This window comes from Pseudochaenichthys georgianus, chromosome 24 (assembly GCF_902827115.2).
Source record: "Pseudochaenichthys georgianus chromosome 24, fPseGeo1.2, whole genome shotgun sequence".
Taxonomy (NCBI): domain Eukaryota; kingdom Metazoa; phylum Chordata; class Actinopteri; order Perciformes; family Channichthyidae; genus Pseudochaenichthys; species Pseudochaenichthys georgianus.
In genome coordinates, this window is record NC_047526.1 from 252,661 (window position 1) to 277,861 (window position 25,201).

At 43.9% G+C, this 25,201-nt stretch overlaps 1 protein-coding gene across 5 annotated transcripts in view; it reads left to right on the top strand.

The window, feature by feature from the left end:
• Positions 1-25,201, top strand: part of enah (ENAH actin regulator) — a 135,730-nt gene that overhangs the window by 80,651 nt on the left and 29,878 nt on the right. For 4 of the 5 annotated variants that reach the window (XM_034076270.2, XM_034076269.2, XM_034076271.2 and 1 more), the window contains exons 2-3: positions 9,139-9,304; positions 10,853-11,030. In XM_034076270.2, coding sequence (XP_033932161.1) covers positions 9,139-9,304; positions 10,853-11,030 — 344 coding nt within the window. Of the gene's footprint in view, positions 1-5,206; positions 5,392-9,138; positions 9,305-10,852; positions 11,031-25,201 lie in introns of those variants that run through there. The other variant, XM_071201859.1, reaches the window with a different exon arrangement.

Below are 25,201 nucleotides of genomic sequence, written 5' to 3' on the forward strand. Positions count from 1 at the left end.
AGGTAATACAGCAGCTCTTTGCTTTTACGTTTCCTACAGCAAGCCACAGGTCGGTTGCCACCAGGGACAAACGTCCCATTCATGTGAAAATTAGGCCACTCCAAAGAATTTCACAGCCAGGTATCGCATGAACTTTGACTTCACTGTTGTGTCTCACTGCTTTGGAAACAAGCCTGTACAGTTGTTGATCTGAAGGCTTCACTTGTTTTATAGTGGGGAAGGGGGACTGCTCAGTCCAGTCCCTCTATCCTCAATGTGTTCCCTGTGTCCGTGTCAATGGAACATCTTGTAACTCTGCCAGGCTTCGAGTTAACACATGGGCTGCGCCCTGGTGTGTGTGTGTGTGTGTGTGTGTGTGTGTGTGTGTGTGTGTGTGTGTGTGTGTGTGTGTGTGTGTGTGTGTGTGTGTGTGTGTGTGTGTGTGTGTGTGTGTGTGTGTGTGTGTGTGTGTGTGTGTGTGTGTGTGTGTGTGTGTGTAAAATATACACTCTATTAAAATAATTTCAACAGATCTCAGGAGCATTATTAGGCCCTGTCCACACGGAGACGATTTCTATTGTATCCGCTAAAGTTCTTTATCGTATAGACCAGGGGTAGCCAACACGGTTCATCACGTTCTTGCTTGATTTGCGGGACCAGCGTTGCAGTCGGGAAGAAAAGCGATGTGGAGCGGCACCTCACCACTTCATGAGGAGTTTGACCGTGATTTTCCTTCTGGCAGAATCAACACAGCACATCCATTGAACAGCCTAGTCATGCCAGCCTATAACACATGAGGGGCAGAGTTTTACTCTGTGTGTTGCAACTTGCATATATATATTTATTGCACTTGACGTGCACACACGCATGGTGTAATTTCCACTGGGGACAGGGGGGACATGTCCCCCCCCACTTTTCGAAATCCTGTTTGTGTCCCCCCACTTTACAAATATGTTTATTATTATTTGGTAACGCAAGCCGTCATCGCCACGGAGGAGCACACAGCAATAAAGTAAGAAATCATTCCAATGTGTACTATAGGACAGTAAAAAGAAAAACAGTTTAAAAGGGGAGTGATTAGTAAAATATGCATAAATGAAAAGAAAGAATGCTAACTTGGTAACATAAGATAAGAACAAACAAGTTTAAATGATTTGTTATTGGTTTTGATCATATTCTAAAGATGTTTGGATTATTGAAAAGTATACAGCTCCCATTCATGAGTGTTGAGAGCTGTGTCCATAAATTCATTTTGTGCTCAAAGTGCACCAGATTGATGCATTTAACTGCATGCCCCCGGACCCGCCTAGAGGATGTGAGGTTCACCCCCAAATAAAGCAGGTTAAAATAATTAAATTGCAGACTTGTTATTTTAGTAAGCACTGCAAACGGGTCCCACAGACCCAAACAGCACACAAAGGTTAAAGGTAAGCATATAATAATGTTAAAATGTGCTAAATATATACACTGCAAAAAAACAAAAATGAGGAGTAAAAGTAGCCCCCGACTTGTTTTTTTTTTTTTAAGTAGCTCTCTTCGGCCTGCTCAATTGCCTTCATCATATCAAACTGACCCACCATTCTGGCCCAAAAGTGATCTGAGTGACAAGAAGTCCACCAAGTTTCCCAATGGACTCCCATGTTAAATGTGTCTGGATCTCTTTTTTTCAGACCAGAAACAAGTAGACAAAGCAGACAAACTGCTGCCATCTCCACATTTTACACACACAATACAAAAAAACCCACAGATGTGTTCATCAGGGTTCCCTAATGCTTACTGTCAAGTAATTTCTTTGATAGGAGCCATAGTCTTTGAACAGGAGGCAACATTTTCAGAGATAAACCTATATATATTATAAGTAGCACACTCACAGGGGAGAGAGGACAGCAGTGCTAATAAAACATGTAGTGCTTACTTGTCAAGTAAGCACATGATTAAGGCAGTGTGAGACTGCTGACTATTCAAGCTATGGTCTGTTGTTGTACCATGCAGTGGCAAAAGTGCGCTTCTTTCCTGAAAAGAATCTCCCTGGAAAATGAACCAGTTTAACCTGGTTGGGTTCAGCGGACTGACAGCTGTTCCTGAATCAATGCTGAATAGGTGATGTGTGCACACCTGTTCACATCTGCTCTTCTGCTTCCCACACTCTCTCCTTTTAGCAGTGTGCAGACCCCCGCGCATGTACGGCTAGGGTGACGACTCGGTTAGCAATTCCTATAAAAAGGCAGCAGGGTCTGGGAAAGGGGGAGAGGGGGGTCCAGTGTCAGAGCATGGACCCCCTCTCACACTGTGCCAGCTGTGGGAGCATTAACTCTCTATTTCAAAACATTTGTTCCTAGATGTTAACCTCTACAAAATATAAAAATATAAACTTGCATATGTTTGATACATAACATATAGTTACCATAATTGCTTGTATGGAACATATTTCAGCAGCTACTTGGCCAATTAGTAAAATACTGTGGTTTTGGGATTATTGAGGAGTCTAAATCAATTTCTGACATTTGTCAGACTCATGTGCGTTTTAAAAGTGGCCATATTTTAATCAATGGTGTTCCAACTTCAATCCACTTGTTTTTGAGGAAGCTCAATTGGTTAGATTGGAAAGATACCCCAATACTTGCATTTGAAATAATTGAAATAACTTTAATTCAGCTTTAAGTTGTAGAATATGAATACAGTTATCCAAACAATGCCAAACATGTTCAATTGAACTAACAGACACTGTGAAGGGATCCATAACTGAGAATTGTAGAAAGGCAAGATCCATACCAAACTATTATAATAGATAATAGTAGTACGCAGTGGCGTAAAAAGGTTGTGATTGGCCCCGGTGCAAATATTCTTTTGGGCCCACCCCACCGCCCCAAACATAAGCGCACACTGATGCACTCACACACGCACGGACATACACAACCACTCAGAAGCGCAACAACAGCCTGCCCTGGCCTCAGACCACCACAGCCTGACAACGGCACAGCGAACTACTGTAAGAAGAGGATTAAACCTCTTTCCTTGAGGTGTGTCTCCGGGGGATGGCCCGGTAGGCCTACATAGACCGGTTGCTATAATATAGCTTTTAATCTTGGCGTCAGGGGATCTCAATAGCGCCATGGAGTCCCCTATTGGTTGGGGCCCTTGGGGGAACTGTTGGACCACCACCGGGCACAGCCAAATCCAGCCTCTCCTCCTGGCTGGCTGGAGAAGAAAGTTGCACGGCCACGGATACAGCTTCACTTGTGGAGCTAGATGGCAATGATGGTGGTGAGGCAGGTGAGCTATCGTTAGCCTCCGGCTGCCGCTGCACGACAACAATGTTAACGTTAGCGCTCGATTTCGAGGACGATTTATGACAAAAAAACCTGTCTATTTTTGTCAGTTTAGCTGTTACATCTCCTTGTTCTCTCTTGTCCTTTCTCTTTTGAGCACTGCTCTTGTGTTTTGGTTTGCTGTACATTATAAATGCAAGCTATTACATTTTTTTATAATGCTTCCGAACTTGCTGCTTCTAGCTACAGTACAGTACAGGTTGATTAGACGGTTCGCTCGCCACACAACGTATCACATGACATGAAAGGGAGCAAGGTCATTGGAGAGACAAATTACAAATTAATTTAGGTTGCTTGGTTACTTTGACGGTCAATTCTTTTTTTTTGCATGGGCCCCTGGCCGGCTCTGGGCCCCGGTGCATTGCACCGGCTACACCGTCGGAACATGAGGAAAGTATCCTTACTTTAGCTGAGTTCATCAGTAATTGCCTGCTATGTCACACACTCACAATGAAACTTCAGTTAGCCTTTTTTGTTTCTAATTTAAACTGTTAGCTTTTGAGATAATTCACCTGCTCTTCCTTCATCTCCCGTTGGTCTCTGCACCTCACAGGATGTGACATCATGGCTGTGAAGCCCCTGGAGCTGTTCCTCTTTGAACTCAGAGCCTCATTAACATTAATGAAAGAATGAAAATATTCGCGTGTGTGTGTGTCCTAGCATTACTATACTTGTGGGGACCTACATCTGTTTACACAGTCACGTGTGGGGACTCACCTCCCTTATGGGGACAAAATGGAGGTCCCCATAAGGGGAATAATTAATTTTAGGGTGAAGACTTGGTAAGGGTTAGGGTTAGAGCAGGGTTAGGGTTAGGGCAGGGGTTGGCAACCCGCGGCCCTTTAAGCCCTCTGCTCTGGCTCCCTTGAGCTTAGACAAAAATAAGAATAATAACTGGGATTTCTATAGCGCCTTTCAAGGGACCCAAGGTCGCTTTACAGGAATAGGGCAAGCACAAACAAAACAAAACAAAGGTCAGACAGACAAAACAACAGATAGATTTAAGGGCCGAAAGCCTTGATGAAAAGATGGGACTTGAGGGCCCTTTGAAGGCGTCCAGTGTGGGGATGTTGCGCATCTCCGCAGGGAGAGCGTTCCAGAGGGTGGGGGCTGCCACACTGAAGGCTCTGTCCCCGAAGGTTCTCAGTTTGGTGCGGGGGGTGGTGAGCAGGCCAGAGTCTGAAGACCGCAGGTTCCGGGGTGGGGCATGCGGGTGAAGGATGTCCGATAGGTACTGGGGGGCAAGGGCATGGAGGGACTTGTAGGTCAGGAGGAGGACTTTATAAGTTATGCGGAACTTGACCGGCAACCAGTGGAGGTGGATGAGGGTGGGAGTGATGTGCTGCCAGGGCTTTGTGTGTGTGAGGACCCGAACTGCACAGTTTTGGACATACTGGAGCCTGTCCAGGGTTTTGTTGGGAACCCCGAACAGGACACCATTGCAGTAGTCCAAGCGGGTGGTGACAAATGCATGCACCAGGGTCTCGGCAACCGACTTCCGCAGGTGGTAGAAAGCCGATTTGGTCACAGACTTGACGTGGGAATGGAAGGAAAGGGTGGAGTCGAGGATCACACCCAGGTTGCGGGCTTCAGGAGATGGGGAGATGGAGCAGCCGTCGACCTCAAGGACGAAGTCACCAACCTTCTGGAGCAGTGCCTCCAGAAGGAAATACAATTACATTTGTGGGACTATTTATATTTTGTTGCATGGTTGAAAATGTTTCGTATCTTGTATTTTGAGGTGATACTGTGACGCATAAATAAAAAACAAAACGGTTTTAATTAGGTCAACTAAAATATGCATCACATCCTGCTCCGGTCCCGCGCGAGCGTCTTTTCTTGGAGGCGAATAACCTGACCCCCGGCTCGATGAGCGAACTATGGATAAATCAAAGAAAAGTACCGGAGGAACACAGGATTTAATTCTGCGTGGACAGAGTTATCTGCTTTCACAGCAAACGATGCTGGTTTACCGGTATGTTTGATATGTAGAGAGAAGTTGTCAACGGGGGTGCAGCCTTTACGTATCGAGGAACAACACGAGAGGAAGCCAGCTGACGATCTTCAGTCATCATTCAATGGGGTATGTAATTTATTTCAGAAAACACTTTTTGTTATATTCCATAGAATGCTCTTAACGTCCCGATAGCAATGAATACATTAAATGCTTTGACAATAAATACATACAAAATTAATCTCTGCAAGCCGTAGCGCTGTAAAAAGCACGACCAATCATCTGAGCCGGCTAAAGTAACTGGATGGCCTACCTGCCTGTCAGCCTTCCATCTGTGCACAAACTTATCTCGTGCCCTCATTGGTCATGTGCGCGTTCGTGTGTGTTGGAGGAGGGGCTCTGTAAGGAAGTCTGAAGGAAGAGGCATATTTTTTCCGGTTGTGTATTTTCAAATTCTAGCGCACTCGAGCTGGTTTCTCCATTCTTACCTCCCTACCTTTAACTCTTTTTAGGGTGCAGCTATATGTTTTATTTATTTCAAAGTGGGCCCATTTTAATAATATTTTTTTTTCTTTCAAATGTGCAGAGGACTCCCCAAGTGCTGTGTTTAATTTATTTTGAAGTAGGCCTGTGTATTATTTTTAATTCTCCTTATAAGAGTTCTTTGTTTCTTATTAGAGGTTAACAGTTTTATATCATGTAATACATAGCCTAATAAATGCTAAAAAACTATGAAATATGTTTTGCGGCTCCAGACAAAAAAATGTTTTGGAAAAAGGAGCGAAATGGCTCTTTTGGTCAAAAAGGTTGCAGACCCCTGGGTTAGGGTTAGGCATGTGTTGGTTATGGTTAAGGTTATGATAAGTCTCCAGGAAATGCATGTAAGTCAATGTAATGTCCCCTGAAGTGATGTATACATGGTATGTGTGGGTGTGCGTGCGTGCGTGTGTGTGAACTGTTTGGTGGATTTTACTGCCAACGTAACATTATACTATTCTAGCACGGCCCAGAAATGCCCCATATTGTTTTGCTGTTAGCAAGGTCTCAACTTTATTTTGGAATAAACAGACAGCTCATGTACAATGTCGACACACAGATGGCAGAGTGGGAGTGATTGTCCTGGTGGAGAGCCAGGAAGAGCAGCAGAGGTGTTAACCATGACATGAGGAGGGTCAACAGGACCACCTCGCACCAGTAAAGTACACTTTGAGAGGGGGCTGTTGGATGTCATAAGTCACGCATCATCAGTGTCTCTCCAGCTTTTAAAGCCACCTTTAACACACTCTCCAGCTCCACTCACACGATCAGGCTCTAGAAGGCTCGATGTGGACAAAGCTTGTTTGCCATTGGTGTTTTCGCATTAGCGCGTTGACACGAGTAGAGTAGTCTGTCCAAACAGCCGGCCAAAAGGCGTCATATTCAGTCGGAGAAATTCACAATTTTCGAATTCCTTAACTCGTAGCTCTGTTGCCCCAATTACTAGTAACGTTATCACAGCAGGTGTGCAGAGGTGGGAGAAGTACTCAGATCTTGTAGTTAAGTAAAAAAATACCTCAAGTAAAAGTATGATCATCAAAATATAGTGAAAGTAGCGACAGTAAAAGTAGTCGTTGTGCAGATTGGTCCATTTCAGAATAATATATATGATATGTTTTATAATGATTGATCATGAAAGTGTTCTCAAAGCAGCTAGTTTGAATGACTTTGTAGACTGCAGGGTAGCTGGTGGATTTACTCCAGGTGGAACTAGAGTGAGTCTGATTTAACACTTGGTTGGATTTCACATCATTCATCCAGATCTGTAAAGTAGCTAAGCCAGGGTTGCAACTTTGGGTACCTGGCTGGAGTGACATTTTGATATCATGGGTTTAATTACACATATGCGCACTAAATGACTGCTATCGTGTCAGCAGCGGGACCTTAGCATATAGGATATAGGATATATATACAATATAATACAAATACACAAAATTGGACACAGACTACATTTACAACTCCATACATTTCCATTTACATGAGGATGTGACTAGCAGTTTGAAAGGATGTACTTGAATTATTATTATATATTATCATTATGTCAGTGGTCTAAAATGGTCATACAACGGTGCCGACAATATTATCGTTTATCGCAATAATTTCAGGGAAAATGTATCCAACACAATTAATTATCGTGAGAGGCCTATACATGAAACACACACACACACAAATCTACAGACTTGCTCCAAACTGCCAAACATATTAATTAACACACTCTATTTTGGCCTAGTAGAACAATAAGCAGCAGACTTTTACTTTGTTATCATTTCTACTGGATCTCAGATCTGCGCATGCGCAATACGGGTCGGGGATTGACCAACCGGCTCCCACTGCTCTGCTGTCTGTTAACGTTGTTAAGAGTGGTGGGAGCGGATCGACAGCTTGAGAGCGTGAGATTGAGAGTGAAAGCGTGTGTCACACGCCAGATGCGTGAGAGTTGGCAACCCTGTTCAAAGACGGCGAAGTTGTGAAAGAAGCATTCCTGGAGGCTGCCGACACGCTTTTTGGGGACAGTAAAAATAACAGAAGCATTTCAACAGTTTTTGATATAATAAAAACTCAAGTTAGATACCGTTATTAATCAGCTGTAAGTTTTAGTTTGTTTGAACTTATTCATTATAATTATTGTACACAATGGTATAATAATGCAAACTTAAATTGTTTATAGTCTATTATCAATTCAGGTTAAGAAGCTAGTGTTGCTTGCATCCTATTTTAAAGGCATTTCTTTTTATACTCGACTAAAATGCCACAAAAAAGGGTTTGATTCTATTAATTTTGTCTTTTTTATTGCACTTTGGCAGCAGATTCCTGTGTAGCTTCAGATCTGAGTTGTCTTATTAGTAAGCCTAATTTATACTTTTGTAGCAACACTATTTTTATATAATGGCAAAGAAAGGGATCAGAGTCTTTTCTTTGTCCCTGTGTCATATGTGGCAGCACTGTTCAGTGTTTCTTAAACATTACTCACTGTAGTGACGTGTGGATAAACTCTGTATCCACAACACTGGTGTGTAACTTCAGTGAAATACTTGTATGTGTGTAGATTAGAAAGAGGTAAGGTTTGGACTGGTAGATCTCGGCAGACTGGCAACTTTAAAAGTAGCTCTCGGTTCAAAAAAGTTGGGCACCCCTGGTTTAGAGTAACAACAGCTCCGTGACATCACACTGCGCAGCAAATACATTTACAGTCTGACTGAAAAATATACTGTATATATTTAAATGTCCTCTCCACCATGGAAATGACTGTGAACACTGTTGCATAATTATTGATGTCACAACCGCACATAATGCACACACACCACACACATATGCACAGGAGATGTACACGCGTATCAGACCGTTAGCAGTGTGTGAGGTACATTTGCTCACTGATTAGGAAAGACGGTATGACAGTATATCATTTAATTCATGTCAAACATTGTTTATAACGGAAACAGTGTGTGCAAACAAAAATACTCAGATTCAAAAAGAGTGGATAAATTACTAAGGAAGAGCAAAATACTGTGTATTTGTTACATTTAATCACAATGTACAATTGTGGCTTGTGCAGTACACTATTCATTTAGCAGTGTGTCTTCTGTGTTTCAGGGTCGCACTGACCACTGTGTATTTTCAGTTACAGCTGTAGTTATGGCTGAGCTCTGTCACCCCCCTGTAGTCACAGTTCAGCATCCTTCAGGCTTTTGTGGCTGAAGTCATTCAGACTGAAGTCCAGCAGTCTGAGTTGAGTCTAAAGGGGAGAAACAACACAAAATAACTAAAGCATACGAGTAAACCGGCACATGTTTGACCATCTGATGCCTTGTTCAATAACTCCCTGTCTTTGTCTCGCTGCAGTGAACAGAGCATCTGCCAGGCGCGAGCCGCCGTCATGGTGTACGACGACGGAAACAAGAAGTGGGTCCCAGCGGGGGGGTCCACTGGATTCAGCAGGGTCCACATCTACCATCACACCGGGAACAACGCCTTCAGGGTGGTGGGCCGCAAGATCCAAGACCACCAGGTGTGTGTGTTTGTGTGTGGGTGTGTGTGTGTAGGGCCGCCCCTCCCTACAGGCAAACTGCGTGGGGCCTCACCTCGCGGAGGGGGCCTCACCTCGCGGAGGGGGCCTCACCTCGCGGAGGGGGCCTCACCTCGCGGAGGGGGCCTCACCTCGCGGAGGGGGCCTCACCTCGCGGAGGGGGCCTCACCTCGCGGAGGGGGCCTCACCTCGCGGAGGGGGCCTCACCTCGCGGAGGGGGCCTCACCTCGCGGAGGGGGCCTCATCTCGCGGAGGGGGCCTCATCTCGCGGAGGGGGCCTCATCTCGCGGAGGGGGCCTCATCTCGCGGAGGGGGCCTCATCTCGCGATTTATTCATTTATACTGGTCCTCTCACACTCATACATTCTCCTTTTACATACATACATTTTCACTCTCATATACATATATATTTACACTCACACATTCATATTATCATATTTCAATGCACACATTCATACATTTTTCACTCACACATTTATACATTTTGTTCTCGTTCAATGTTTACATTTAATATTATAAATAATATATGCATGTCTGAAGACAATATATGTATGCAAGAGAAGAATGCATGTATGTGGGAGATAAAGTATAGTGGAAACGGAAGGAGTATGGTTGAAACGGAAGGCAGGTCATTATCGTGCTGTGATTGGCTCAGAAGGTCGAGTGGGACGGGCTCATGTTGAGAACTTCTGATTCAAACCAACATGATGGAGGGAGATGAGTCCGTGTATCTTCGGACCATTTGTTTTTCTTTATTAAACAAGTAAATGGAAGAGTGTCTGAGAGGCGTTTTTGCTTTTCGTTTTAGTTATTACATCGTTTCAGATAATAATAATAATAATAATAATAATAATAATAATATATATGTATATGAGAGTGAAAATGTATGAATTTAAAAGGAGAATGTATGTGTGTGAGAGGACCAGTATGAATTACGGCCTGTACGGCCCCTCATAGTTCTGCCTAGCACTAGCACCACCGGCTCCCTGCAGGTTTCAGACCCTAAATAAGGCATGAGTGATTATGGGATTAATCCACATTACAAATTATTTTAGGGGATTTTAGCTATAGCAGCTGAACATTTTCTTACATAATTTCCCACACTTCACATTCAGTTCAAAATGCATTCTAAATTGTATGTGTTGAGAGGATCTGTTCTTGTGCAGGCCTAAAGGTTGTCTGAACAACTCTTTAGTTTCTGCTCAGGGTAAAAATACTTTTAGCTCCATGCCAGTGTCACTTTGTGTGAGGACAATCCCAGGGAGGTGAGGGTTGCATCAAGATGGAGAAAAAGAGTGGTTGGTGGAGTGGACAGCTCTTGTTTTCAGGTCTGCATTTGTTTTGCCAACAATGTCAGCCTTTCAACATGTCGTCCAACTTCTGTCACATTAGGAAACATACACAGCATACATTGTTCTTGGTGGCTCCTTCAATTAAGCTGCTGATTGTGTTCATGGACCTTTTCTAGTCTAAAGGATGTTTCCACTTGTCTCCTCCCTTTCACCCTGGCTCCCTGCTGGTTTTCTCCAGGTGGTGATAAACTGTGCCATTCCCAAGGGGCTGAAGTACAATCAGGCCACGCAGACCTTCCACCAGTGGAGAGACGCCCGGCAGGTCTATGGCCTCAACTTTGGCAGCAAGGAGGACGCCAATGTCTTTGCCAGTGCCATGATGCACGCTCTGGAGGTGCTCAACTCGCAGGACTCAGGTGGGGCTGCCTTTTTGTTACCGTGGAGCCACTCTCAAACGTGACGCTGGTCTTGGGCAAGCAGAATATTTTTTTTATCCTCGTACAGTGTTGGAAAGCAACATTACATCTACTCAAGTACTGTACTTATTTACAAAATGTGACAAACCAGAAAACAAGCTATTTGGCTACATATTGTTTAGTAGTTCATTATTCGTAAATCAGGCATATTTAAATAGACTTGAGAGATAATTCATATTTTGTCGGATAAAAACACCGGGGGTGGCGCTCTTACGCTGTGTCCCTGCTTTCGTCTTGCGAAAAGGGGTGTTGGGTAAATCTCAAACTAAAATGTTAGCAGTAGTAGACGACGGCAGTGTGAGTGCTCATTAGATTTCAGCATGATTTCTTTATCATCTCACGCACAAACACACACACAGGCGCCTATTAACATTTGTGTATAACAGTTTGATGGAAGTACAGTGAGGCAAAAAAGTATTTAGTCAGCCACCAATTGTGCAAGTTCTCCCACTTAAAAAGACGAGAGAGGCCTGTAATTGTCAACACTTCAACTATGAGAGACAGAATGGGGGGAAAGAATCCAGGAAATCACATTGTAGGATTTTTAATGAATTAATTGGTAAATTCCTCGGTACAAACAAACAAGATTTCTGGCTCTCACAGACCTGTAACTTCTTCTTTAAGAGCCTCCTCAGTCCTCCACTTGTTAACTGTATTAATGGCACCTGTTTGAACTCGTTATCAGTATAAAAGACACCTGTCCACAACCTCAGACAGTCACACTCCAAACTCCACTATGGCCAAGACCAAAGAGCTGTCAAAGGACACCAGAAACACAATGGTAGACCTGCACCAGGCTGGGAAGACTGCATCTGCAATAGGTAAGCAGCTTGGTGTGAAGAAATCAACCGTGGGAGCAATTATTAGAAAATGGAAGACATACAAGACCACTGATAATCTCCCTCGATCTGGGTCTCCACGCAAGATCTCACCCCGTGGGGTCAAAATGATCACAAGACCGGTGAGCAAAAATCCCAGAACCAAACGGGGGGACCGAGTCCATGACCTGCAGAGAGCTGGGACCAAAGTAACAAAGGCTACCATCAGTAACACACTACGCCGCCAGGGACTCAAACCCTGCAGTGCCAGACGTGTCCCCCTACTTAAGCCAGTACATGTCTAGGCCCGTCTGAAGTCTGCTAGAGAGCATTTAGATGATCCAGAAGAGGATTGGAAGAATGTCAGATGAAACTAAAATGGAACTTTTTGGTAAAAACTCAACTAGACGTGTTTGGAGGAGAAAGAATGCTGAGTTGCATCCAAAGAACACCATAGCTACTGTGAAACATGGGGGTGGAAACATCATGCTTTGGGGCTGTTTTTCTGCAAAGGGACCAGGACGACTGATCCGTGTAAAGGAAAGAATGAATGGGGCCATGTATCGTGAGATTTTGAGTGACAACCTCCTTCCATCAGCAAGGGCATTGAAGATGAAACGTGGCTGGGTCTTTCAGCATGACAATGATCCCAAACACACCGCCCGGGCAACGAAGGAGTGGCTTCGTAAGAAGCATTTCAAGGTCCTGGAGTGGCCTAGCCAGTCTCCAGATCTCAACCCCATAGAAAATCTTTGGAGGGAGTTGAAAGTCTGTGTTGCCCAGCGACAGCCCCAAAACATCACTGCTCTAGAGGAGATCTGCATGGAGGAATGGGCCAAAGTACCAGCAACAGTGTGTGAAAAAACCTTGTGAAAACTTACAGAAAACGTTTGACCTCTGTCATTGCCAACAAAGGATATATAACAAAGTATTGAGATGAACTTTTGTTATTGACCAAATACTTATTTTCCACCATAATTTGCAAATACATTCTTTAAATATCAGACAGTGATTTTCTGGATTTCTTTTTTCTCATTCTGTCTCTCATAGTTGAGGTATACCTAGGATGAAAATTACAGGCCTCTCATCTTTTTAAGTGGGAGAACTTGCACAATTGGTGGCTGACTAAATACTTTTTTGCCCCACTGTATATAATGACCTTTATTATGTCCAGTGTTTCCCACAGATCTGACATATACTTGTGGTGGTAGCCAGGCACGAGGGGGGGGGGGGGTGTGAACAAAACCTTGGGGTCCGAATGTAAACAAAGTTGTCCTCACCACAGAATTCTCCACACGGCATGTTGTTGTTGTTCAGGAGGCGTAGAGCGAGGGATCATTGTCCACTAGTTACTAGATGGCGTCGTGCTCGTAGACGGATACAAAAATAAATAAATGGGTTGCGAAATATATTTTGGCGGCCGTTGATATACCTGGGCGGCCCGCCCAAGTAAAGTCTATATGTTGGAAACCCTGATGTCTCATACAATGATTTTTTGCACCGATACATTGTTATACAAATGTGGTGCCAAATGTAACGTTATTTTTAACCACTTTGGAGTTCATTAAAATGGTCAAAGATGCCCTCAAATACCAAATAATGACACCAAGACAATCAGCACACCAGAGAAAGTAATTGCTACCATTGGATATCAAAACATTTATAGATTTCTCCATGAATTGCATTTTTGTGCGATTGGTTGACAGTTTGATGGTTGGGACACGTCTCAGATAGCTCCGGAGCGTCAGTGTGTCCTCTGTCCTCTAACAGCCTCAGTCTGTTTGTGGCTCATGTTTCATGAGTACTGCAGCTCATTTTAGACACCCAGGTCAAGTTTCCATTAATGTTCTCAGTACAATGACTCATCACATGAACACAGCCTGGATTATTTTCTTAGAAAAAGTAAAAATACTATGAACACAATGGTCAAAGTATCCAAAGAATAAAGCTCTCTTACAGAATACAAGTGTGATATCATTATATATAACTGTGAGCATTCTGGCTCACGCTAGGGTTATAAATGGACGAAGGAGAAGGTGGTTTGTGAAAAATAAAACAGTTTATTGCCACGGAGGGGGAAGTTCACAAAAACAACAATTTATAATTAGCCCCGCTAGGTCCTGAGGCTGCTCGGGGTCCGTGGATCCTTCTCTCAGGATCCAGCCTACTGCAAGCGAGAGAGCAGAACCAGGTTAGCAGCATTTATACTGAGAGCCTAATCACCTGATTCTGCTCAGCTGTCTGGTCTCCGGCCGAGCCACTCCCATCACTCCAGCAGCCGGCGCCCCTTTCACACCAACGCGGTACCCGTTCTAGCTCCGTGCTTGCACTCTTCTGGTTCGGAACCGGTTTTTCTTTTCAGCCCCCGTTTTGTTCACACCACCCAGAGCCCGACTGGTGATAACGTGGCTGCCCCATGACGTCACCGTTTACATCGCTGATTTTCTCCGCAACGGCGCTCACAACAACAACAATGGGGGACTGCGTCGGGTCGATGATCGTGTTGTTAAATTACATAACTACTTCTCAACCCTTATACTTTTCTCCATGAGTGCGCTGGTTCATTGTTTATTAATTTGTTTCATCGGCATTTACCAACCGCTGCAGTGCTGCCTGTTTGGCATCACAACCAGTGGCGTTTTCTCCTGGAGGCCAAGGGAAGCCAGGCTTCCCCTGTTTTTTCGAATTGTAGTTATAATTTTAATAAATAAATAAAAACACTTAGTTTAGTTTCGGAAATTCTTTGTTGTGTGTTGCTGCCGGCCCGTCTCTCCCCCATTCTCATTGAGTATTTTACAAAGAGTGAAACAGCGCCCCTCTAGATGTTATGGTGAAACAGTAGATTGCACTCTCTGTTGCGAGAGGAGGCCAGCCGAAATTGGCTTCCATTGGTGAAAAAAAATGGAGGGATTGACCAATCAGATGAGGCTCACGTCATGCCCCTGCCAACCTGTGATTAGTCAGGGCCATGCCAAGGGAAGCCAGAGGTTGCTGGCTTCCCTCACAATCCAATCAAATCGCATCAACTTAGTGTTGCAGTGACGCGTCCTAAAACCCGGAAGTAAGCTGCGCTCGGTTTCTCATTTCCCCATGAGTTTCCCTCGACAAAAAAGCAATGGGATTTCTCCATAGGATTTTGGCTCGCAATAAAGTCAGTGGAAAACGAACCTGTTAGATAAATGCACGTTTTGTTCAGTCTGATAATATCCACATATCTACCCTACTTTTATAATTTTTTAATCATAAATCTAATCGATAGACGATAGATAGTGTCAATGCACCACTCTCACCGCCGTTATAAAGTAGCAAGCAACTGAAGCAAGTGCAATTATGGAGGGTGGAGATTTGGAGTGTTTAATAAAAAATAATTGTACTAAACTTCCGCTAGAGCAGCAACTAAACTACAATCTGATGAGAGGCCAATGCCCAAACTGGAGCTGTGTACAGCGAGGAAAAAAGGAGCGAGTCGGACGTAAAACGTTAAAGGTCTCCTGATTTAGTTTGTGAATGAATGCTTATTAGAGTTTGGGCTGGAGAGTGCGTGCGGACCTGTCGGTTAGATAACAGCCGTGTGTAAGTCCTGCATCTGATACAAATGTGTGTAAAATGATACCGGGTGCTGTAATCACTCATCTGGTTACGTTATCACATTGACCACCACACCCCCGACCCAAAAGAAAGGACGTATTATTGGCTACTGATCACAACGCTGTTATGAAAGTTTATTTGGTATAAAATGGGTGATGTTAGCATAGCAACCGAAGCTAAACAGACTATCTTGACTACTTGTTGCTATCCTATTGTGGCATAAGCCGTTTTCTACAGGCACATTTTACCGGCGTATTTTTATTATGAATCTAGTGATAGTCGGACACGACAACCTGTGCAGCCCATGTATTGATTCCATCCGATAGCTGCTATAATACAAAACAAAATGTCTGCCTCTCTCCACAATGATGCCCCCCTTCACCTCAATGGAGAGAGAGTGGAGAGGGTCTCCACCTTTAAGTTTGGAGAGCCTCAGCTGGACAGCACACACCACTGCAGCAGTTAAGAAGGCCCAGCAGCGACTTCACTTCGTGAGGGTGCTTCGGAGAAACAGACTGAACAAGAAGCTGCTGGTGTCCTTCTACCGGGCGACCATCGAGAGCGTGCTGTCATACTCCATCTCGGGGTGGTATGCAGGATGCTCAGCTGCGGACAAGAAAGCCCTGCAGAGAGTGATCAGGATGGCAGAGAAAACCATCGGCTGCCCGCTGCCCTCTCTGGAACACATCTCCACCTCCCCTCTCTGGAACACATCTCCACCTCCCCCTGCCCTCTCTGGAACACATCTCCACCTCCCCCTGCCCTCTCTGGAACACATCTCCACCTCCCGCTGCCCTCTCTGGAACACATCTCCACCTCCCGCTGCCCTCTCTGGAACACATCTCCACCTCCCGTTGCCCTCTCTGGAACACATCTCCACCTCCCGTTGCCCTCTCTGGAACACATCTCCACCTCCCGCTGCCCTCTCTGGAACACATCTCCACCTCCCCCTGCCCTCTCTGGAACACATCTCCACCTCCCCCTGCCCTCTCTGGAACACATTTCCACCTCCCCCTGCCCTCTCTGGAACACATCTCCACCTCCCGCTGCCCTCTCTGGAACACATCTCCACCTCCCCCTGCCCTCTCTGGAACACATCTCCACCTCCCCCTGCCCTCTCTGGAACACATCTCCACCTCCCCCTGCCCTCTCTGGAACACATCTCCACCTCCCCTCTCTGGAACACATCTCCACCTCCCGCTGCCCTCTCTGGAACACATCTCCACCTCCCCCTGCCCTCTCTGGAACACATCTCCACCTCCCCTCTCTGGAACACATCTCCACCTCCCCCTGCCCTCTCTGGAACACATCTCCACCTCCTCCTGCCCTCTCTGGAACACATCTCCACCTCCCCTCTCTGGAACACATCTCCACCTCCCGCTGCCCTCTCTGGAACACATCTCCACCTCCCGCTGCCCTCTCTGGAACACATCTCCACCTCCCCTCTCTGGAACACATCTCCACCTCCCGCTGCCCTCTCTGGAACACATCTCCTCCTGCCCTCTCTGGAACACATCTCCACCTCCCGCTGCCCTCTCTGGAACACATCTCCACCTCCCCTCTCTGGAACACATCTCCACCTCCCGCTGCCCTCTCTGGAACACATCTCCACCTCCCCCTGCCCTCTCTGGAACACATCTCCACCTCCCCTCTCTGGAACACATCTCCACCTCCCCTCTCTGGAACACATCTCCACCTCCCGCTGCCCTCTCTGGAACACATCTCCACCTCCCGCTGCCCTCTCTGGAACACATGTCCACCTCCCGCTGCCCTCTCTGGAACACATCTCCACCTCCCGCTGCCCTCTCTGGAACACATCTCCACCTCCCGCTGCCGCAGCAGAGCTAACTAAATCATAAAGGACAGCTCTCACCCAGGTCACAGACTGTTCTCTCTCCTGCCTTCTGGGAGGAGAGACAGGAGCTTCAAGTCACGGACAAACAGACTCAAAAACAGTTTCTACCCCTGGGCCGTCAGGCTGCTCAACCACCACACATAATGCAATAACTGTAACCATTCTCACACTTACACACTCTTTTAATGCACTTTATATACTATGTTTATTTTATTTTTTTATCAATATTTTTAACTATTTATTCCCCCGTATGATTGTATGTCCTATTGCTGTGTTTTTTAGTGTTATGTATTTGTTTGTATTTTTTGCACACCGGGACAGAGTTGCACTCTGAATCTCGTTATACTCTGTGTATAATGACAATAAAAGGCTTTAACTTTAACTTTAACTTAATGGGAGACTAAACTCCGGTGGACGAGCAGCGCTGCAGCGGTCGGTAAATGCCGGACCTGAACCACATTAATAAACAATGAACCACGGCACTCTGGAGACAATTATAACATTGGAGAAGGCGTTCTTTAATTTAATCTGACCCCGTATGATTAAAATCAACACGATCATTGACCCGACCCAGTCCCCCATTGTTGTTGTTGTGAGTGGTGATGCCAAGAAAGGGACGTAAACGGTGATGTCATGACGCAGCACCAGTCGGGCTCTGAGCGGTGGAAACACAAGTGGTGCTACAGAGAAGAACCAGTAAAGCACTAAAAAAGCCAACCCAGTCTCACGGCATTTCGTGTTATAGTCACGACATTTAATCCATTGATTCGTGTTCACCAACACGATTTTCCCCTTTTTTTTTCGTGTCACACAGAACGACTTTAAAAGCAATGTATTTCTATTGGTAGTATGTTTCGTGCCTGCAGCACGTCTTTTTGTCTGGTCGGGTCTTGGAAGACCGGAAGCTGTGGGGTTCATAAAAACATGTTCTTACTCAATATCAAGCCACGATTATTGTTTTTATTTTAAATCGTATATTGTCGGACTTTTTTTGTCATCTGTGAGGAAAAGAAATGGCTCAGAGCCTCAGAATAATGAAATCTGTATTTTATAAATCTTTTTTTCCTTCTAATTTGTTATTCTTTTCTAAATAACACACTGTTATTTACTCACCAATAACACACAATTATCCTTGTTTTTATTTATTTGTTTAATTCCATAATCTCGAGCTTTTTTGGCGTCCGTCAGGAACTGAATTCCAAAATAAAAAATAACACATTACGTAACATGAGATTTGATGTAGAGCTGTGTTAACCATTATCTGAAGTCTGCTGGTCAGTTGGAGTATGACATCATCGTGTCCCATGACACAGGTGTTTCTATTTGAGCTAACGAGGTGTGCAGAGATCACAGGTTTCCATGGTGATGTGCAGTAATCAGTGAGAGGAGAGCATTTTCATTTTTCTGAATGAGAAATAAACCTCTTACATGTGAACGTTTTGTGGAAGCAGATATCGGTGAAATTTCAAAGCGTGAAGCATGTCAAGGAACTTGAGCATCTGAAGTGTACTTTTTGAAAGTTGTTGTCACTTCATGTCTTCAAGAGGCATTTTGTTTAATTATTTTTGCTTAATTTATTTGTATTTGTCAAGCTACGAGTTTTTCGTATGTTTCTCATGAACAATTATGTCTCAGGAATGTAGGGTTTGGGAATTATGGCAGGTTTAAAAGAAAATATGAAGGCAAAATTAAATCTGTCCTCCGCTGAAGAAGGCCTCTTTACCAAGGTCTGAACAATGGTTAATATCTCTAAAAGTATGAATCAGATTTAAAAGTTGTTAATGATAATAATGTCAGAAAGATGTGTAACATTTTAAAGTTGGAATGAGGTTTCTGAGTGAAAGTAAGAAGGAGCAGTTAGCAGTTGAAGTCGCTTGAAGATTGTTCAAGTCTGAAGAATCTCTCCATTGACTTCAATGGTTAAAATTGTGATGTATCTCTGGAATTATGAAAGTTATGAATAAGAAAAGTAATAGCCATCGATTCCCGACCGAGCTGAACGTTTTGATGTTTGAACGGAGTTTCTGCGATGTGGAATGTGGGAACAGAAGAGGCGCAAAATAACCCGGCGGAATAATAAAGAATGTCGTGCGTCGAAGAACAAGTAGTTGGAATTCTGTATCAGCATTCCCACTAAATTAATGATATATGTTATATAGAGTATGTATATATACACTGGGGTCCTATGTATTTGTATGTGTGTTATATAGCCTAAATGTATGGAATAAAAAGAATGCATTGAAAATAAAAAAGAATAAAACACAAAATAATGCAGACAATAAACATGAATTATCCTCAATGTGAAACCAAAAGTTAACATGTTGTCTTGTTAGTACATTACTACATCATGTTATCCTCCCATATACAACTATATACAAATGCAATCTTTCCTTAAACATAACTAGTTTATGTTACTTATTGCATAAACCCAGTAACATCTTGTTTCCATAAATATTAGCAGGAGCATAGCACAACATTCGGACCCTGTGCAGAAGCATCCTCTATGGTCCCCTCAAGACATCCACAGCTATTCATTTTAGTATCTTTGAGTCTTCCCTCACTTGTCCAATGTTAAAGACAAGCACAGCCATTTTAACAAGAACAATCTAAGAGTAATAATGAATAGAATCATCAATGAATAAGTAATTTTAGAGGGTATATTTATACACTGAGGCCCTCTGTATTTGCATATACTTGATATAACCAATTGTTGTTATTCCATTCAAATCAGTCATATAAGGATAACATTTAGCCTAATTCCTACTTTTAAGATGAACCTAGATGCTCCATAGAATACAATGAATAGTGATATTCTTCATGCTATCGCCGTCCTAAATAATGACAACATTTAACAGTATGCTATTTGTACATATTCAGCAAGTTTAGCCACCTTTTTTCTATCTAAGGGTCGTAGCACTGCAACATCTCTTTACCTTGTACATATGCATGCTCTATGGGCCCCTACCCACATCCACAGCTAGTCTGCTACCCTTGCGGGACATCATGCAATTCAAATTAAAAGCTGCACGATTGTGTGATTGTGTGATTGTGTGTCTGGTGTTGGAGGTTTGTCTTCTCTTGATCGCCTTTTTATCAGCATTTTGGATTGTTTGGATTGTAGTATGTACAACAACTGTTGAACATGCTCACCCTGCAGAGGAACAGGAGCCTTGGTCTTGCTAACTGAATCGTGTCTGTGTGGGGGGACCAGGTCAGGTCCTGACTAAAGGGAACCCATGGGACCTGAAGCTGTTGTATCTCTCCCTTGTAGTCCCATTGAGGTTGATGGTGGAGCATCCTTTTCCTTGTAGCTCACTGTCCTCAATCAAGCTCCTTGGTTTTGCTGACGTTGAGATGAAGGTTGTTGTCACGGCACCAAGAGCCTCTGATCTCTTCTTTGTGGCCGTCTCATTGCCATTGGTGCCCCGGTGGATGACATCTTGTCATCAGCAAACTTGTCAATGTGTTGGAGCTGTGTGTGGCCACGCAGTCGTGTGGGGACATAGAGTAAAGGAGAGGGCTGAGCAGGCAGCACTAAGGGTCAAGGTGGAGGATGTGGCCTGCTGTCAGGGTCCAATCACAGAGGGAGGTGTGTGCAAGGTCTCTGAGCCTGATGGCAAGCTCGGAGGGCTTTGCTCAATGTGGTAGCAGGCAGGGCGACTTAACACACCGACGTGGATAGGTCAGTGAGGGTGGAGGTAATAGAAGTTTCATCAACCAACTAAAGCACTCCATAATGGTGGAGGTGAGTGCTTCTGAGCAGTGGTCATTCAGGCAGAGAGTGGTGGACTTCTTGAAACATGTGGGGACTACAGACTGAAGCTGCCAGATGTTCTGCACACACCTCGGTCAGTGATGCCATCAGGTCCAGGTGCCTTGTGTAGAAATCCTTTTGAAACATCTGAACACATCAGTGTTCATTTTGGCAGCTGTTTTTGATTTAGTCTTTAGACGAAAATGGCTATTAGTCACATTTTAGTCATTTCTATCCTTCATAGTTTTAGTCTAGTTTTAGTCTACGAAAACTCAAAACGTTTTAGTCTAGTTTTAGTCTACGAAAACTCAAAACGTTTTAGTCTAGTTTTAGTCTACGAAAACTCAAAACGTTTTAGTCTAGTTTTAGTCAAAATGTTTTCTCTCTTTAAACCAATTCATTTTGGCAAATACAGGTTTCTGACATTGGAATCAAGGTGACAGCATCAAGTGTTGAAATTCGTAAAGCAACATTTCACTCTCTTAACACTTTACTTGTGTAATATCTAGGGATGGGTATCGTTAAGGTTTTCTACGGTACTACTAGTCTTATCGATACTACTTATCGATCCGGTACTTTAACGGTATTCTTGTATTTACTTTGTTATTTTTTAAAGGGAAAAAGTAAACAAATTGTTAACCCAATTAATTGCTTTATTTAAATGTGAAATAAATGAAATATATATAATGATGTTAAAATATTGTACTGTACTTGAGTAAAATGTTGAGGTACTTGTACTTTACTGGAGTATTTAAATGTTTTGCTACCATATGCTTCTACTCCACTACAGTTCATAGGTAAATGGTGTACTTCTACTCCACTACATGTATTTAATACCTTATGTAGAGTGTCTCTATACTTCTGAATGCTCCGTCCCCGGCAGATCTCTGTGTGCCCCGCCCCCTCTCTCTCACAGAGAGACACAGGAGAGGTTTCTCAATACTCTAATTTCCCCTCCTCGACTCCTTTCCTCCACTCCTACCCTCGATACTTAGTCCCGCCCACAGGAGATGCGAGCGGAGGACTGAGGAAGGGAACCGAGGAGAGAGGAGGGGAAGCAGCAGGCGGTTAGAGAAAGGAGAACTCCTCTCCTCTGAGCGGTCATTTTAAAGAGACGTCCATTAATGATGACAGGAGGCACAGCAGCCTCTGTCTGATGGACACATGTGTTCATGACCACTTCTATATACTTTGATTCATTCACAGTGCGGTGTCATGAGACGATAACAGGCTACAGATGCGGACACACACACACACACATATATATTTATATATATAAATTATAAACATATACAATTTCAGAATCAAATAAGTATGAGAGCACTCTCATAATAACGTAACACAATCAGAGACTGGATATACCCCCCCCCCCCCCCCCCCCTCTGGTCGCTGAAATGGGGAATTGAAATTACGTTCTGGTCAGTTAAGTAGAAGATGAGGTTGTTAATCAGTTGAAGCTGCTTTGGTGTTAATGAAATTACAAGTGTACCGGTGCACAAGAGGGGCAACAATGAGACGACCCCCAGAGCAGGAATGGTTTTCCAGGTGGAGGCCACTGAAATTGCTTCCACCCTCCTCTTTTCTGACTGTTTCTCACTAGTTTTGCATTTGGCTAGTGTCAGGTACCTGGACCCTTCAGAGGTTACAAAGGCAGTCTTACTCCTCCAGGATGGCACATAAATGCGTGACATTGCCCTAAGGTTGGCTGTGTCTCCCAGCACAGTCTGAAGCGCATGGAAGAGATTCCAGGAGACAGGCAGGTACTCTAGGAGAGCTGGACAGGGCCGTAGAAGGTCCTCAACCCATCAGCAGGACTGGTATTTGCTCCTCTGTGCCAGGAGGAACAGGATGAGCACTGCCAGAGCCCTACAAAATGACCTCCAGCAGGCCACTGGTGTGAATGGCCTGTACCATTGTTTAATATGACCGCTTTGGTGGTGGTTTAGTGATGGTCTGGGGAGGCATATCCATGGAGGGACGCACAGGCATCTACTGGCTAGACAACAGCACCCTGACTGCCATTAGGTATGGAGATGAAATCCTTGGACCCATTGTCAGACCCTACGCTGGTGCAGTGAGTCCTGGGTTCCTCCTGGTGCACTACAATGCACGGCCTCATGTTGCGAGAGTATGTAGGCAGTTCCAGGAGGATGAAGGAATTGACACAATTGACTGTACCCCACGCTCGCCTGACCTAATTCCAATAGAACACCTCTGGGATATTATGTTTCGGTCTGTCCGATGCCTACCAGGTTGCACCTCAGACTGTCCAGGAGCTCAGTGATGCCCTGGTCAAGTTCTGGGAGGCGATACCCCACAACACCATCCGTCGTGGAGCATGGTGGGGATAATACACAGCACTGAGTACCATTTTGAGTTGCTGGAATGACATTTCAGCAACATGGAATTGCCTGCCGCATTTTTTTTTTGCAATAGGGCCCCAGTAGGGCCCAGTGTATAAATATAGTCTTTATAATGTTATGATTTATTGATTCATTATTAATCTTAGATGTTCTTGTTAAATCATGTGAACATGATGTGTCAAGCTGCGTGTTGGCTGTGCGTGTCCTTAACCTTGGACATGTGATGCTGAAATGAAGAGCTGTGGATGCAACGTTTGGTTTCACATTGGGGGAAATTCCTATTTGATTCCTGATGTGTCATTATTAGAGAGATAGAATATTGTGAAGAATATCATTTTATTTTGGCATCTTATGCAACAACTAGGTACATTTAAGGAACATGTGAATAATAAATAGAAGGCTAGATGTCATCACTGATCAGCTCCGTTGTTCCCCCATTTTTAGAGATTTGGGTATGGAGGAAAAGAGAGAGGGTTTTGTTTTCTGACACACCGGGGACACATGTATAAAAGACATACAAAAGTGCACTTTGCATGATAGGACACCTTTAAATCATGTGACCTGCTAGCTCATGGGATCACAGTATCTCAGTATCAACTGTGTTATTCAAAGATTATGTAAAATACAAACAAAAAATGTGTTTGGAATGGAAACGTTTGATATATAAAGCATATATATAATAATGATTATAATAAAAAACATTATTATATATAATATGTAGGTATATAATATGTGTTGATCTCTTAATGTAGCTTTGTGTCCTTCCCTTCACACATGTAGGTACACCCTCAGGACCTCATTCTGACGGCCATGTTGGCTGCACTGGTTAGCTGTTAGAGGCTGGTGACGGCAGAGGGTGAAGTGAACAGTAAAGAAACGATTTTTATGAAGAGATAAGAGTCTCTGGTACATATAAATGACATTTTTGGGTGATTGGACTCTTTAGTTTAAAAATGACAGAAAAGCATAAACATACCTTTTACTTTTTAAATGTCCCATTCCATTTCCGCCTATGATTTATGTGTGTTAAAGTGTTAATATTACAAAGATGGTAAAAGGTATTGATATAATCTTTGCTTTATTGTATGCCTTACCTCTCTGTGAACATTTAGGCCACATTTGGTGACATTCTGATTATTAATTCCAGAGATACATGGGATAAGGCCAACACGGCCCCCTTCAGAGGAGCCCACATTTCCACTATGTTCGGTTATGGGAATGTACCAAACATTAACCAAAAGAAATAATGTTGCCGTACAATATTTGTATACAACCATCCGTTACATTAAAGTAATGGAAAAACATGGTTGTGCTTTGTACCCCGATAACTAATGTGACGATATAGTTCACGATGTGTTATGTTTATGTCTAGTGTCTTTGTGCCAAAGTATGAATGTTATGTTTACTGTTGAAGCAGGTGCATGTAGTTGCCTGTTTTCGCCACAAGGCTCCGCCTGAGGGCGTGAAGGTGAGGAAGAGCGTTTCTTCCCTTGAGGGAACTGTGACGGAGTTTTTGGTTCATAATAAAGTTGCCACGAGTGAGAAAAGACAAGTGATGTCCGCTTGAGTCCTTAAACACATTTAAATAATTGGTTTAAACGGCATAATAATAATGACGACCGTCCGTTCTGTGATACTCCAGAACACAGAGATGGCCAGTCCGCCCCTGTGTAGCATATTATTTTCGATGAGAGATGAGAAGATCGGCAGCAGTGCTTTCCTCCGTGGTGAAG